This window comes from Pararge aegeria, chromosome 8, assembly GCF_905163445.1.
Source record: "Pararge aegeria chromosome 8, ilParAegt1.1, whole genome shotgun sequence".
Taxonomy (NCBI): Eukaryota; Metazoa; Arthropoda; class Insecta; order Lepidoptera; family Nymphalidae; genus Pararge; species Pararge aegeria.
In genome coordinates, this window is record NC_053187.1 from 3,521,877 (window position 1) to 3,538,680 (window position 16,804).

At 35.3% G+C, this 16,804-nt stretch overlaps 2 protein-coding genes across 2 annotated transcripts in view; one reads left to right on the top strand and one right to left on the bottom strand.

Annotated features, from left to right (window-relative positions):
* Positions 1-1,820: 1,820 nt before the first annotated feature.
* The window catches only part of LOC120626088 (protein spaetzle 5), a 48,930-nt gene continuing 33,946 nt past the window's right edge, over positions 1,821-16,804 (bottom strand). The window contains exons 3-8 of the mRNA XM_039893380.1: positions 14,391-14,533; positions 13,028-13,242; positions 10,245-10,563; positions 8,626-8,805; positions 7,414-7,587; positions 1,821-2,590 (exon numbers count right to left, since the gene is read on the bottom strand). Coding sequence (XP_039749314.1) covers positions 2,419-2,590; positions 7,414-7,587; positions 8,626-8,805; positions 10,245-10,563; positions 13,028-13,242; positions 14,391-14,533 — 1,203 coding nt within the window. The 3' untranslated portion in view covers positions 1,821-2,418. The remainder of the gene's footprint in view (positions 2,591-7,413; positions 7,588-8,625; positions 8,806-10,244; positions 10,564-13,027; positions 13,243-14,390; positions 14,534-16,804) is intronic.
* LOC120626089 lies at positions 3,735-6,048 on the top strand. Its single transcript, XM_039893381.1, has 2 exons — positions 3,735-3,950; positions 5,184-6,048. Exons 1-2 carry the CDS (start codon positions 3,791-3,793, stop codon positions 5,708-5,710), a joined length of 687 nt encoding a protein of 228 aa, XP_039749315.1. The 5' UTR covers positions 3,735-3,790; the 3' UTR covers positions 5,711-6,048.

The window sequence follows — 16,804 nt, forward strand, 5'->3', positions numbered from 1 at the left end:
CTGCATACAGTGTGCATTCAAAAATTTATAAAGTGGCTTAGAAATAAATATTTAATTTATTATAAACTTTTAAAATTTTCATAGAGAAATAATTACACAGGTTATGAAAAGATTTACAAATAGGTAGCCGCAGGGACAGGCGCTGGGTATTTAACCCATATCCAATCGTTATCATCATTTACAGCATAAAAATTGCCCACAGCTGGGCCCAGGCCTTCTCTCTTGTGGGAGAGACGGTTTCAGAATACAGAATCAACACGATGCTATTTATGTATTGTGTATGTAATTAAGGTTTATTAATATATGAAGAAGAAGAAGAAGAAACACTTTATTGCACGTATAACATACAGGAAAAGAAACAGTAAGGAGTATACAGTACACAATGTAGACATGCAAAGGCGGCCTTATTGCTGCAAGCAATCTCTGACAGGCAACCTTTGTAGATAGGACTTACAGCAAGAGAACAGGATAGTGCCAAGAGTGTTGATATACATAAATACCAACATGTAAGATACAAATACATATATAATTTAAATAAATATACGTAATATATACATATAAAATATACATAATATATATAAATATATAACAAACATAATATATATAAATAGATTTTAACACACAATTTAAAAAAAAAAGAATATAAAGAATATATTTCAAATTCCATCACTCAAAGAGAGGTAGTAGTCCTTCAGACTATAATCGAGACAAATATATAGCTTAAAAAGCTGCCGGATGCACGGTTTCGGATTTTTAGTGGGCCTTTTCAAACATTTCTTATATAAAAAAAACTTTAATGCAGGCAGTGCATTTATGCATTAATTAAGTACAAGTTCAATAGACAGATCACTAATAAGTATACTAAGATATTTTTTACATAAATAATGATTTTTGCAACAAAGCCTGCATGTAAAAGTAATTAAATGTAACTCTATGCAGCCAAACTTAATGGAATGCAAGTATTAAACGGTACTTCATGCGTAAAAGCACTGCCTACTCTGGTTACCCTTTTTTAATACTCGAGTTGAAGAATGTGTTTGTTTATTTAATAGATTCTGGTTTTTTAATGCCTAGATGACAACACTGTAAGAGCCACAGCGAAAGTAGGTACTTATTAGCTATCACCCTAGCATGTTCCGGTATTGAACTAGGTTATGGTTGTTATTGTAGACTGATTTGACGCGTTTCAAATAAGTACATAATAATATATCTGTTACATAAAAATCAAGACACTCTTAGTATACTCACAGCGGTACACCAGACAGGCCCAGAGAAAATTTAGTATATTTCCCCGCTGTGGATGGAACCCAAGACTTACGACTAAAAACACATCGCCCACCAATGCGCCAGGAAGGTCGTCAAAATGAATAACTACGGGCCATAGATAACAAATACTTAGTTCTAACTTAGAAAACTGTTACTCAGAACAATCGTCGCGGTTTTGTCAGATGATGAATACAATAAATTATAAATGTAAATTTATATAAATAATGAAATCGTTTTTTTAATTCATTAGATACATTTGTGTGATTTTTCATTTTATTGTAAATACTGTGTAACTTTTTCGGATCAAACAGGAGTTTTGACAAATTTATTTTATATTAAACAAATATTATCTTTTTATCTTTGTATTTGCTCAATATTGTTGATGCCAGAGATCAATGTTATTATTTATTTAAAAAAATACAAAGTTACTTCACATTTTATCCTTAAGTATATGGCGCTAAAGTCAAATGACTTATACATAAAATATTCACTTAACTAAGTATATATATTAGTAAAAAGCTTTATATATGTGATTGATTTCTTGTCCAAATATCTAACTTTGTAGAGAAGCAATTTATTATATCAAAAAAATATAACTACTATTTACAAATTGCATTCAAACATAAATTTTAAGATATTTTATTAATTAAAATTAATTAACTTAAGCATAACATTGAATACAGCCACTTATCCGACAGTGGCAAATGAAGTTTGCAGATAAATGTTTTCAATTATGTAAATATTAAACTTAATAGGTACTTGATTAATAATAATTATTCTCATATTGCTATAACCTTACAAAATCATAATACTCTGCCTATAGGATCGTCTAACATCTAATACATATTATTTAAATAAAAATAGGTACGTACACAAGATGAAAAAGTGAAAAAAATTATGTCATGACTGTGCGTTTATTATTCCTAAACCCAAATAAGTGTCCAAATAGATAGGTAAACAAAATTTTCGCCACAAAAAAGTACCTATTTTATTTTAAGAACGTTCTTCAAAGCTCTTTTCCTAAACTTAAAAGCTCGAACTTCTAACGACATCTAGTGTCTAGTAGCGGTAGCACATTCTGCATACAGAGTTACACACAAAGCTGTCATGAACTTAATATTACATCACAAATCAATTAATTAATTATCAATATTAATTATTATTTACTATTGTACATTGGCAGCAGCTTGGGATCCAAAAAACGTCTGTATATAGATTCTGTCCACTCGATTCTAGCGCCACCAGTCGTTTTTGAATATATTTTTGCTCGCACCGAGAAGTGTAGCCCAGAGGTATAGAACACAATCTGCTGCATTCTGTTGACCTGGTAAAGAATAAAAAGTATCAAATATGTTGGAATATAAAACTACAAGTAATATTAAGCTAAGACAAAAGTGTACTTTTGTGAAACGTTCCTATTCTAAACCAGATGGCGCTTATATTTATTTTGTCGAGACAGACTTAATTTTAATATTAGTATGAGATTACAGATTACATTTAATTTAAGAAGCAAAATATCTTTTTACAATCGTACTACCATAACATGATTATTAAGTTTTAAAAACATCTTGTTAGACAAAAAGTTGCTCAGTTGCCCCCCCCCCCCCCCATTTTCATGAAGATAACGACGTGACTCGTGAGACAGTAAGTTTTAAGACTAAAAAGACTTAAATAAGACATATTTTTATTGTCCTACTATTTGTCTTTTCCTCTCATATTCTAACGTTGTCTTTGTAGGTATGTCGCAAAAAGTGAGCGACAAAAAGGCGATAGTACAAAAAACAACACTAAAACTACGAAATATTCGCTTGACTGTTTAATATTTTCTCGCTATTTTGGTCTTTATTCTCTAGACGACACGATAGTTTGTCATCATTAGTAGTGCCATTTGCGTAATGCTGGGTAACTATGAGTTATCGACAATAACATTATTACATCGATAAAACTGAAATTGTGTATCAGATGTAAGCTTGCTCCGACTTCATTACAATGTCCAAAACGTTAAAAAAATTAAATCAAATATTACCATCGTTAATTTTTCATAAAAAAAAACCCATTTGAATAAAGGTGATCTTATTATTTTCGCTCCATTGATGAAGTTAAACGTATTTGTATTACAGATATAAATGATATAGCTTCAGATGTAGCCGTTACATGTATAACAGATATATTAGGTAAATGTAAGATTTTCTACATACACAAATAAAATTGAAGTTTCTACTTGTGACGTTATAATAATAGCTTATGAACAATAAATGTATCGAAAATAAGCCACGGTAACCCATTTTATGTCGAAAATATCAAAAGTAATTTCAAATGTCTTTATAGGGCATTGAATATTAATTCCTGTGAAAAATAAGAGATGATAAATTTAAATCATAATCGCTAGTTAAAATATCGATAGACAAACATGGAACAACACTACTCACAAGACGCTCGGACTCCATTTTGTTGTGTGACTCGCGCATCACAAAACATTTAGTGGTTACATGTCAGTGGCACGCAGAACAAAGTGCGCGTTAAAATGTCGAACTTGAATGACGACATGCGATTAAATATCGAGTTCGTTAAAGAGGTTGAACGATACCCGTGCTTATACAACGTCCATGATGGGGAATATAGTAACAAAGAATCGGTCGATAAAGCGTGGAAAGAAATCGGGGAAAGATTTCGGGGATTAAGTGGTGAGATCTGTGAGCTGTTGTTTTAGATAGTATCTTAATAATCACGGATTAAATTCGTTTAGCGTGTATGAGTGATGGATACAATATTAAGACAAAACTAATTTATTTAGTATTTACAATATGGTTTTAAGAAAAAAAAAAATTGGTTTATCTTTTAATTATTTATTCCTTACAACGCCATCTTTTGGATGTAGGTAAAATCTTAGTACCAATGTAGAAGCAACCTTACGCTGACTAAGTACATCAACTATTTCCCGCTAGGTGGCATTGTATGTTACCTGCATTCATAATCCCGTTTAAAAGTTGATTATAAAATAATAGCGATAGTTGATTATAATATAATCACAATTATGACTTTTCAAACTTCATACGTTTCATCAGCGAGAAGATACATTTGTAGCTGACATCCGTAACGACATGAAATTTGACTCAAACAAACCCTGAAATCCTTAATTTGTGAACCTTAGGTGTTACTAATCCGATCTGTTGGAAAAGCCTACATAAAATTGTACCTTCCCTATATACAACGTGTAAATGAAAACCGAAATAATACTTCAGAGGCTTTAGATGTACATTATTTACTGTCTCTGAGACTTATAGGTGTAACATAAACTCTAATAGTTATTGGGTTAACCATTGCCAAATAAAAGAATTAGCAATGCAAAAGTAAAATCAACTCCACTTTCCACTTTTTTATCGGCTTCGTACGTTCAGGTTGCCTTTAAAAGATCACTTTTAGTGATCAGGCCGTCTTTGCACCCTAGCAATAAGTACTATTACTGTTTTTCTTGTATTTTTTCCTATTGTGTTGTGTTGCAATATAGTTTTTTCTATCAAGTGACTCCTGTCACTTTATTAGGTACGCGTTGCTTAGCTTAGGTAGTATGCACGTGTCGCTCTTATGTTTTCAAAGTTGTCATAAGTAAAAACTTAGAATTCCTTTGTATAGAAAAATCAATATGCTTCTATTGATTTAATATTTTACAGGGTGACTCTTTATAAAATACACTTATGCACCTTTCAACACTATTTCGTAATTCCGTTACACGTTGTACCTATATCATAGAAAAAAGGAACGTTTTTTCAGTTATAGCATTATAATCATCAGCTTGATAACACTCCACTGCTGGGCACAGGCCTTCTCTCTCAAACGGACGGAGTTTTTGAGCATCAATTTTAATTTCAATTGTACAAGTCTGGGTTTAATTAAAAACTTATTTATTTTGTTCACAGGTAACGATTTAAAAATCAAATGGAGATCCGTCAGATCCTCCTTCTCACGTAGTTTCAGGACAAAAAAGGAATACTACTTAGGGCCATATCTGAATTTCTTGCTCCCCTTCTCGAAATCACGATACATAGACGATAGTTTCGTGGAAATAGTGAAAAACGAAAGCGAGAACTATAAATTGGACGATGATTCGTCACGGAGTAGTAGCGAATGCGTACTTGAAATAGTAGAAACAAAGTGTGAGGAGGAAGACGATGAATTTAGAGAACAAAACGGTAACATACAAGTATCAACTTTACCGGAATTGAAAGAAGGGCAAAGTAGAGGAATCAGGAAAAAGGGTAGCCGGTCACAAATATTATCGCAATACACGAAATCGAGACTATCACCGCACGAATGTTATCTGAAAAGCCTAATGCCAGATGTCAGTGCCATGGATCAAATACAATTTTTCAATTTCCGGAGAGGAATACTGAATATTTTAGGTAAAATCAAATACAGGGCCACCCCTGCGACTGAATCGTCGTGAAGTGTTCCCTATTCTGATAGGTGTGCATCATCATGGATTAGGAGATTGTTTTTACTAGTTGGTAAACGCAACAGAATGTATCACATTAAAACAATTATAAAATAGTCTAATAAAGTAAATAAATCAGTTGGTAATCCTAACTGATATTATAAATGCGAAGGTTTGGAAAGGGAATGTTTGTTTGTTAATTTGGTTATCATTCTTTCACGCTTTGACTAAGCTATCAATAAACTTAAATTTTGACATAGATTTAGTTGGGAAGATGGACAAATGGTTCCTACGGGATTTGTAAAATAAAACATAAAAAATGCGGACGGAGAACGAGAGCAAACAGCTAGTTTATAGCTAGGTGACAAATATTTAAGAAAAAAATTGGGTTCAAATTCCACAGTGGCGTGCATACAGGGTATGCGCAGGGGATACAGATGATATAAAATGAAGAAAATCTCCAGTATGGCAATCTCCAGTAAATATTTGGCAAAAATAAATTGATCAACTAATTGTTTATGCGTGTTTTTTTTATCTAAAATAGATTTTTATAATTTTACCTTATATATTTACTCAATACCAAATAATTTTATCTCACGTTGTAGATTAAATGTCCTTTTCTACCAAAACATAACTAATACATAAACGCCATATTTTCCCTCGTGGCTGTTAAAATGTTCAAGATATATTTTGTTTGTAGGATTTTCGTTTAGTAAGTGTTTCTTTATTCTATTGACCGAACTACATTCTATTGTTCGTACATACAGAAGTTTAACTTCAATAGTTACTCGCTTGTTCAATCCTTGTTTTTAGTTTTAGTTACTAGACCAGGGCTCCAATTTTTTGTCCTTAAGACCCCTATCTATTGCCCTACGCCTCAGGATGATGAACGCAGTGCAGCAGTTCATAGGCGATAGTTTTCCACCAAACATCAGTGGGGTTTAGCGTAGGTAGCCTAGTAGTTAGAGCTGCCCTTTCGGGAAAACTGAGTTTGATCCACCTCTAACTTTTTGGAGTTATGTGCGTTATAATTGAATTGATTTAACACATCACTTGCTTTGACGGTGTAGAAAAACATCGTGCAGAAACCTGCCTGAGAGTTCTGCATAATGTTTTCTAAGGTGTGTGGAGTCCACCTATCTGCACTGGGCCAGCGTGGTTGACTACGTCCTCATTGTGAGTTTTTTTTTTCGGATTGTGTGTAGCTGATTAACCCTAATTATTTTAACAGCGTAAAGCGGGCTTGTTGGCATGCCTCGGAATGGGGCTCTGCCAGTAAAAGTTTGATCATTGGCCTGAGGGCGCCTCATGTGAGGCCGAACCTCGGCTCAGGCGACGATTGGAGTGAAAGGGTTACGGACGGTGATAAGTCCGCATGCTTCCGAGAACGTGGTGCGAGCCCACGTCCGGATGACGCAGAAGTCGAGGACCTCGTCTTCGCCGGCGAAGACGCTGTGCAGAGGTTGATTGTGTGTTCTGATAGGGAGCATTTTCAGTAGTAATCTGATCGCCAGCGTGAAGGATATGTTTAGGCCTCCACTTGTTGAGAGTGGCGCTAAGGTTGGGTGAGTAAAACATTTCATTGTGAGAGAAGACCTGTGCCATGTAGTGGTCCAGTAATGGTTTGATATTATGAGGATGATTGTGATCATATTTCCAGATGTAGTTGACTTTTGGAGGCCACTTTTGCTTATATTGAAGTAAAGCAAACTTACGTGCACAGTTCAGCTCGCACCAGCTGCGTCATGTTATCAGGCATGTTGACCACGTATCTCCAGTTGCCCTTGTTGTTGAGGGCCGCGCGTGGGGTGATGAACTGGGTTCGCACTCTGCACAGTTCCTCCGTGTTCTCGGCCTGACGCCTCGGTCTCTCCGCTGATTCGTCTTCGCTACGGTAAACATAGGTTAAGAAGAATCAAATATAATCTGGTGTTAGCAGTTTTCTAATTTTTTTTTTAAATTTCAATTGACACACTTGCTATATTTTTCAAGCTGTCAAAAACACTGTTATTTATATTAAGCTTTGTAATAGTTTTAACTGTTGATTATTTATTTGTTGACGGCCGATTGGCGCAGTGGGCAACGACCCTGCTTTCTGAGTTTAGGCTGTGGGTTCGGTTCCCACAACTGAAAAATGTTTGTGTGATGAAAATTAATGTTTTTCAGTGTCTGTGTGTTTATCTGTATATTAGAGATATTTATGCGTATTATTCATAAAAATATTCATCAGTCTTCTTAGTACCCACAGCGCACGCAAGATACGCTTACTTTGGGCTAGATGACGATGTGCGTATTGTCTGCTTTGAATTAATGAGATTTGATGAATAAAGCGGCCAACTAGATAGATAGATAAATTATTAATTGCGCACAATTAGGGCATACAGATAATAAATATTGGAAACAGTAAAATAACGAGAATAAAAATGCGCAAAGGCATTTAGTGTCAGATACGGTCAAAAATAAACATTATATGTGTTTTTCTCTTGAAAGAACTACATAGATTATTAAAATTAATTTACCTACATAGCAGAATGGATATTTTATGTCATATTCTCGACCAATCTGGCTATACGGTTATCCGCGGTTTAGTAGTAGTACAGCTTTTTGTTCAATGCAACGTTGTTACAAAGCTCATCCAGTAAAGTATCACCGCCATTCTTATTTGTGCCGCCAAAAAGCATTGCTGTGTTCCGGGAAGACTGTCAGAAAGGTGTGGTTGCCGGTTTAATTACAGGTACACGAAACCTCATACTGACACTAAAGGTTGATGTAGACATAACAGCACCTCGTAGGACATTTTTCTCGCATGCACTGTCAAGCGTTGCTGTTTGAAGCCGATAGTTTACCTACCTTTTGCTATCAGATGGGGCTTCGGTTTGGTTCAACAATAACTCAATGAAAAATGCACAAATCGTAGAAAAACTAACTTGGCCAGCCCTAGAGCTATCCTCAAGGCTTCAGCACCAGTGAGGGGTCTCTCTGCAGCAGCCTTCACCAGCTCCGCGTTGCGTCGTCGTCTCTTATGTCGCAGGGTAGTCGTTCGGGTCGGGAACGTCACTGAGCGCTGGATCGTCACGTCGGCGTCGGAGCGAGACGGTGATATGTATCTGATGACAAAATGTGTGCGACTGCAGATCAGAATACAGTTGTCACCTCCCCTCTTCTACCTACTGGTGTCGTACGAGATGACTAAGGGAATAAAAAGGAGAGCGGCCAGCAGGGTTCTCTGTGTTACCATCTTCTGCGATCACCAACCCGAATGCTCCAGTTAGAAGAGGCCTTTAGTCCAGCAGTGGACTGCAATAGGTTGTTGTTGTTGATGATGATGATGATGATGATGATGATGATTCTTTCAGGCGCAGTGAACTTATGAATCGGACGTCCTGGGTTCGTTCCCATTTTTGAATTTTCTCTGCTCATGGCCTTGTTAACACACTACTGACAAAAACGTGCTGCGATTAAGTGTACCCCTTCTACACAGTATCATACATTCGTATAAGAAAGAGATTAGAAAAAAATATGATGTCGTTAAATGTTCGGGTGAACTTTAACTGATAAGGCAGAGGTCTGTGCCCAGAAGAAGCACTATGTTTTTTTTTTAATTCCTCTCCAAGACTGAATCCTTCACTGCTATTTCGTTTGGTCACCATGTGGGAAGTGCTGAGACAGTATAAAATTGTAGCGCGCAATACGCCTAGGGGCCTGTTTAGCATAATCATCTATTATATTAAACATACTTACAGGGTTAAATAAAAATACCAGAAAACTCTCGGCCTTGTAGTTCTTACCATTAAAACTAACAACTGTTGTTCTACGATTTCTCAAAATAAAATATTAATTTATTTCATACAAAAATATTAATAAGTCATGTTATTTCTGTGAAGTGGTGTACACTGTGATACCCAATATATGTGATGTTCGACAACGACGCGTAGTCGGGTCAGTGACCGCGCAATAGAATCGTTGTTCGCGTGCTGTTGCCGATGTTACATTACAGAGTAGTAACAATTAGAGTATGCATGTACAATATTGAATTATAAATAATTACCAAACTATCGAGCTAAAAAAAAGTCCTAGAACAAAAGTTGTTAGTTTAATGTAAGCAACTAAAGGTTGAGAGTTTTTTTGGTATTTTTATTTAACCCTGCATGTTTAATATAATAGATGCTTATGCTAAACAGGCCCCTAGGAGGATTGCGCGCTACAATTTTATACTGTCTCAGCACTTCCCACATGGTGACCAAACGAAAAATTAAAAAATTAAAAAAAAACATAGTGCTTCTTCTGGGCACAGACCTCTGCCTTCTCAGTTAAATTTCACCCGAACATTTTACGACATCATAATTTTTTTTAAACTTCCAGTACCGTGGTAGCTACTTGCCAGTTACGTCTGCTAAAGCGCAGCTACAATCAGTATTTTATTAAATAATGAGTTTATATTTAAGTTTTATTAAATATATTATTAGCTTTGCTAAAAAGGTTGCATTATCTATTTTTATTGTCTTATAATATTCCTTGACTATAACTTAAATTCCTTTCAACTTACTTCCACCACTCATTCGGGTTGTACTGCGTCACCCCACTGGACGCCTGCCTCAGCCATTCCGATTCATAATTCTGATACAATGGCGAATTAAAATAGTTAGGATTATAAATATTTAGGTTTGGCACGTCACTGTTTTGCCTCAATCGCCTATTGTCATATTGGTATTGGTTTATGGACGGGTTCCAGAAGGCAGGCGGAGATGTGTGGTAGCCCTGGAAGCCGAATTTCGTGTAGTTTGACGACTGGAAGGCCTTCAAGTTGTAGGGTGTAGGATCCGCGGACGACGGCGGCTGTAAGGGCGTCTTGTCGGAGAATACATCTGAAAAAATTGTTGAGCGAGATATCAAAAAGAAGTTTGGAGCATCGTCACAAGTTTGCCTGTTGGTATTGTACCGACTTTTTTTATTTCTTTACAAGTTAGACCTTGACTGCTATCCCGCTTGATAAGTGATACAGTCTAAGATGGCGTGCTCAAACATAGACCTCATCATTGCTTTCTAAGCGGCATGATTGCGGTCAAGCGCTGGCTTATCGTAAATAAAAAAAGATAATTATTCCCAAATGGAAATATATAAATAATTAATTATGATTAAGGTATTTGAATTGCCCTTAAATCATCACCCTTTCACCCATTACGTATTGCTTCAATCAACAACAAATACGATTAGAAATTTTATCCACGTGTTTTATTACGTAAACAATAATTTATAACTATAATTAATCACTTCAGATGGTATCTTTCTAAATTCTCGTCCCTCGCATTTTTATGGAAAACAATATTATCATGTACTTATATGTTCAGTTCTGGGATTATTGGGATAGATGACAGTAGATGTACACTTAAAACACGAAAGCAAATTTGTGGCTAGACCGCCAATAAGGAGGGTGCAAATAGGCGTCATCAAAATTATAGAGATGATTTTTTTGGATTAGAACTGTAATACACTCGAAATTTAAAACTTTGAAATATTTTTCTTTGGATTGACATCACCTGCGGTTATCAACTCTTAAAAAAAAACCTGATTTCAGACGTTGTAAAATTTTTTTTAAGGCATTCTTTTGTATTTTTGCGGCAAAGAATAAAAATCGATGATTTTTAAATGAATTGAATCACTCAAAATATTCTAAATCTCCATTCCCAAGTGACTGGTTTAGAAACCAGCACATAGTAAACAGTAACATTTTAATGTTTTGACCGACAATAGGTATGCATGACTGTCAAACAGTGTGTAAAAAGAATATTTTAGTGTACTCGGTTAGAATAACAATTTATACTTAGTTAACCGAAAAGGTTCTAACCTACATCGATATAGTTTTGCAAGTAAATTAAAAACTACCAAAACAACCCCGTTTTTGGATCCTTTTATAAATAAATGACCAATAAACCTACTATATATTCACACATCTCCATCTAGCCCCAAAGTAAGCGTAGCTTGTGTTATGGATACTAAGATAACTGATGAATATACATTGTATACGTTGTTTTGTTATACTTTTATTTTTTTCCTATGTACTTTTTGTGGTGTGGAATAAAAGTATATTCATTCATTCATTCATTCATTCATTCATAAATTCTTATAATACATTACATATACAATTACAGATAAACACCCAGACACTGAAAAACAATCATGTTCATTACACAAACATCTTCCAGTTTTGAAAATCGAACCCACAGCCTCGACTCAGAAAGCAGGATTCTACCTAAAACAACTGCTCTACTGCTCTGTTTTAGAGTACAGTTGGCAAAACTCACCTGCCTTACCTAACTTAATATTTTTTAAGAAAAAACTTCTTAAGGCACGTTGAGTACTTTTTGCGTGAACAAACATCATGGAACTCGCGTCTTGGTCACCGAACGCTTTCTATGAGCTCTATGTATATTGTGTTTATAAGTACATAAATTTAGTTTTCACTTCTATCGGCAGTCCCCGAAGACTGTCCCGCATGTTGGAAAATAACTAACTTAACCTGTTTACATTATTGTTTATTTATTTATTAATGCAAAAGGCGGCCTTATCACTAAAAGTGATCTCTTCCAGGCTACCTTAACTATTGGAACAAGGCAATGAGAGACGGGAAATCGCAATTCTACATAAAAAAAAATATACATTAATAATAAAATAAAATAATAAATGTATAAATATAATAAAATATAAATAAATATTTATATGAATATAATATATATGCATAAATACACATACATATAATATTAACATGTTTATAGTGACAAATAGTGCTTCCTTACACGACTTTTAAAAATTGCAAGGGATTTAGAGCGTCGAATGTCATCAGGGAGTGCATTCCACAGCGTTGCCGCTTTTACTGTAAAGGACTCCGAATAACTGCGAGAGTTACACTTCACCATTCTTAGCACATTTTCTCTGGTGGATCGGTGAGAACCTTGGGATGTGCACGGGCCAAGAAATTAGAATCGTTCTTTAAGGTAGGGTGGTGTCGAAGGAAGAAAAAGAGTGGAGTACAGGATAGATAATACATGCAGATTACGCCGATGCCTTATAGAAAGCCATTTCAGTTTGTTCCGATAATCTGAGATATAATAAAATCTTTGCAGTCGCTCCAGTTTATCAAGACGGTCCTTGGTCAAGTCTAGATAACAGGCATCGGCATAATCTAAGATAGGAAGGAGAAGTTGTTTAATTTTATCACGAATTTTCTTAAAAAGGACACCGTTCCACTCTTTCGCCTCGTATGAAATGAATTCTTGCAGCATCGATAACCGAAATTTGCCTTGCAGCGAAAAGTTTTTCACGCAAACTTACCATGGTTATATTTGTTGTGAAATTTGTTGTTGTAATCCTTTTGAAGCAGTCCGTCGTCGACTAGCGATATTTGGTCGACGTGGGGTAGCGAGTTCGGCCCGTAGCCGTAGGGATAGCTGCCTTTCTTCTTGGATTCGAATTCTTCGCGGGTTTCGTCGGAGAGCAGCGTGCGGATGTCGTACTGCCCCGCTTCGACTAACTTTCGTATCACTTTTCTAAAACAAAGAAAGAAAGAAATATACGAATATGCTACGACATTACACATTTCTGTCTGGCCCAAAAATAAGCGTGGCTTGTGTTATGACTTTTGAGTACTACGATGACTGAATATTTTTATTATAAAATAAATAATTTACTTTTAAACACCCAGACACTGAAAAACATTCATGGTCATCGCACAAACATAATCCAGTTGTGGGAATCGAACTCACAACATTGGACTGCGCCAATCAGCCGTCGTTCAGAAATAAAATCATAATATTTTTTGTCACTACGTTAGCCCTTGATTTCAATCACAGTTGGTGGCAGGTTCTAAGTGATGATACCGTCTACCTTAATAGCTGCTGAACCTCTTTGCGGTATCGCAGTTATACTCAAGAACTTATACTTATTGAAGGAACAAGATGACAAATCCATGTGGCATCTAACTGGAACACTATATCAATTAGTGGCACGTCTTTGTCGATACTCTAGCGAAAAAACTCTCAAAAGACTTGATCAGAGAAAAGTCACACCCTGTATAATCTTCAACCTGCTTTAAACCCCTTTAAAAACTGTTCAGTCGTTCCAAATGATTTAAAAACGTGTCGTATCCAATAACCATATGAGATTTTTTATGTTTTTGTTAGGGAGCACTAACAGCTGTAACATTATTCTAGAGAAGACATTATTAATTGTGTGTGTGTTTGTGTGTGTCTGTCTGTGGCATCGTAGTTCCAGAACGGATGAACCCATTTTGATTTTTCTTTTTGTTTTAAAGGTGATCTAGTCGGGAGTGCTTATACTATGCTGGATGAAGATTAAGGCTGCCACTACATTAGCGGATTACACATTTATTCGCAACTCTATTAATATGGGTATCTAATGAAAAGGCTTGACTAGTAGAATAATGTACACTATACTGAAAGTCTGGGGATTTTAAAATTTTATCATACTTAAACATGACAGTATAAACCTGTTGGTACAACTACCATGTCATTAAATGAATTATACTTGTGTTTTATTATTTTATTTCTTTTAATGAATTGTTGAAAAAGTCAAAGAAAAGTTGAGATAAATCTAAATTAATAAAAAGCAGTGAATTAGAAACCAAAGACAGAAACTTTTTATATTAAGGCTTAAAGGGAGTTTAAAATCATCTTACTCAGGATAAGGGTCAGGATGTAGGCAGTAAGTGAGGCCTGGCTGTGCACAGGATGGTGCTCGACCTGGTGGAGACGGCTCAAACCCACAGTTTTGTCCGTATGGGCAGTTGTAGCCGGCACCTCCACTCGCTGCCCAGATTATCTGGAACGGAAATAATAGAAATTCAAAACTCATCTATTATAAATAGGCCTTCTTTGTAATTATATTTTTTGTTATTCACAAATTTTTAATTGAAGTGTAGGTAAAAACACAAAATTATAAAATTATGTACTTATTCTTGTATGTACACATAAGAATATATGTGATTTTTCTCTATGTTATAATACAGTAAAAGTGTACTTATTTATTCATTAATTCAATAATTCGTTCACTTTTGAACGTCAAGTAATTATATCTATTTGTGTAAGTTACTCTACCACCGGTACATTAATGAAGTTCTACTGAGAAGAAGCTATAAGATCTGATCATAAGAGCCAACTCAACCAAAGAGCCAACAGAGAGAGTAAACTCGTCTTTTATGAGATATCTAATCCGATATCAGAAGTGTGATCCAATATGTGTCGTAGTCAAAGAGTCCTAATCCAAAGACATGATTGAAGATTCGCGGTTTTGGCGGTTTTGGCGGTTTAGCCAAACAAAGTCTTTAGCTATATAATATTAGTATAGAAGCATAGATATACATTAGAGTTGCATAATATAGTATTTTTGTTTAAAACTATGTCATAACTTTGCTCTGTCGCTCGCGAATCAAAAACACACCCACCCGGTTTTGTAACAAATGTCAATGTCACTGTTACTCATCGATCTGCGGACGTAGGTACAGTGTGGATTATTCAATGTGTACTCAATGTTTGAATAAAGCAGAAAGAGATGCACGATACAACATCTAGACTGGGAGTCGTAACTAAAATAGCTTATTTTTTATACTTAACGATAATTGATGGATCAAACGGTTGCCAATCACAAGAAAGTGCGTACGAGCAACAGTCTTGTCGTACGCAGGACGGAAACTTGAACACTGAGGACGCAGATTATGGACGCAGCAGTAATATAACCATCGCTCTTTCAAGATATTATGTTTGCCATGCCAAGATAAGTAATTTATTCGTTTAGTGCCAATTTTTTTAAAGAGATATTAAAACACGATCTATTTTCAAAAAACATTTTTTTACAAATACTGCGTGTCTTTGACTTTACAATTTGATTGATTGATCAAGCGGTTGGTTCATCTGTACGTGGACGTGTACGTGGAAAACTATCGCCTATGAACCGAGCCACACTTTGATGGGCATGCAAGGAACACGTTGTATAAAGTGGCGTATTGTGTCCATCAATCTGAGGCGTAGGTGTTAAGCTTCATATGCATGTAATTGCTCCGACAGCAATGTCCTTTAGACAAGATCACAAAAATGCTGCTTACCGGCAGATATAAGCAAAGGGTTAGTACTTCCCCGGAAGAGCTGTATCACAAAAATCGTTACGACTCAATCTGGTATGCCTTTTTAACACGCTTTTATTAGCTTCACCTGTATGTTTGTATGTTTATAACCGACTTCTTTCGACGCTATTTCGACCCACTTTAAACGGTCAGATTAAGGTGAAACTTTGTAGTCATATCGAGGACCGATGACAATACACTAATTTGAGAAGATTATTCCAAATGTTGAATTTTTAATATAAAAATTAAAATTTTTTTGTTTTTTCGAACTATTAATTACAATTACTATAGCGCCATCTAGACCCGAATGTAAAAAACCTATGGCGTTACCAACAGATGGCGTTCGCGTACCTAACAGCAAAATCTAAGGTAAAATTTTTACAATAAAATATATTTTTTTTATTCACACTATTATTAATTTATATTTATTGAAATTTTTAACATTATTCTTAATTTAAATTTATTAAAATTTATTTTCTATTTTTTAGTTCGGTTTTCTATAAAAAGCGTGTTTTTTAGTTTTTTTTAAACTATCATTTATTTAGGGCAAGACCAAACCTTGGCGTACAACCTACATCCTGCATCCCTAGCGGCGCTTAAAATTGCCAATCACAAGAAAGTGCGTTCGAGCAACAGTCTTGTTGTACGCATGACGGAAACTTTAACACTGAGGACGCAGATTATGGACGCAGCAGTAATATAACCATCGCTCTTTCAAGATATTATGTTTGCCATGCCAAGATAAGTAATTTATTCGTTTAGTGCCAATTTTTTTAAAGAGATATTAAAACACGATCTATTTTCAAAAAACATTTTTTTACAAATACTGCGTGTCTTTGACTTTACCATACTGCTTATCCAGAAGGTAGTTTCCACTGACAAGAAGCCACCAAATATTTGTATGGAGGTATTGTTTTCTTTTTTCGAGGTTTTGTAGAGCATGCTTTTTCACCTCTTTCATTATAATTGATGTA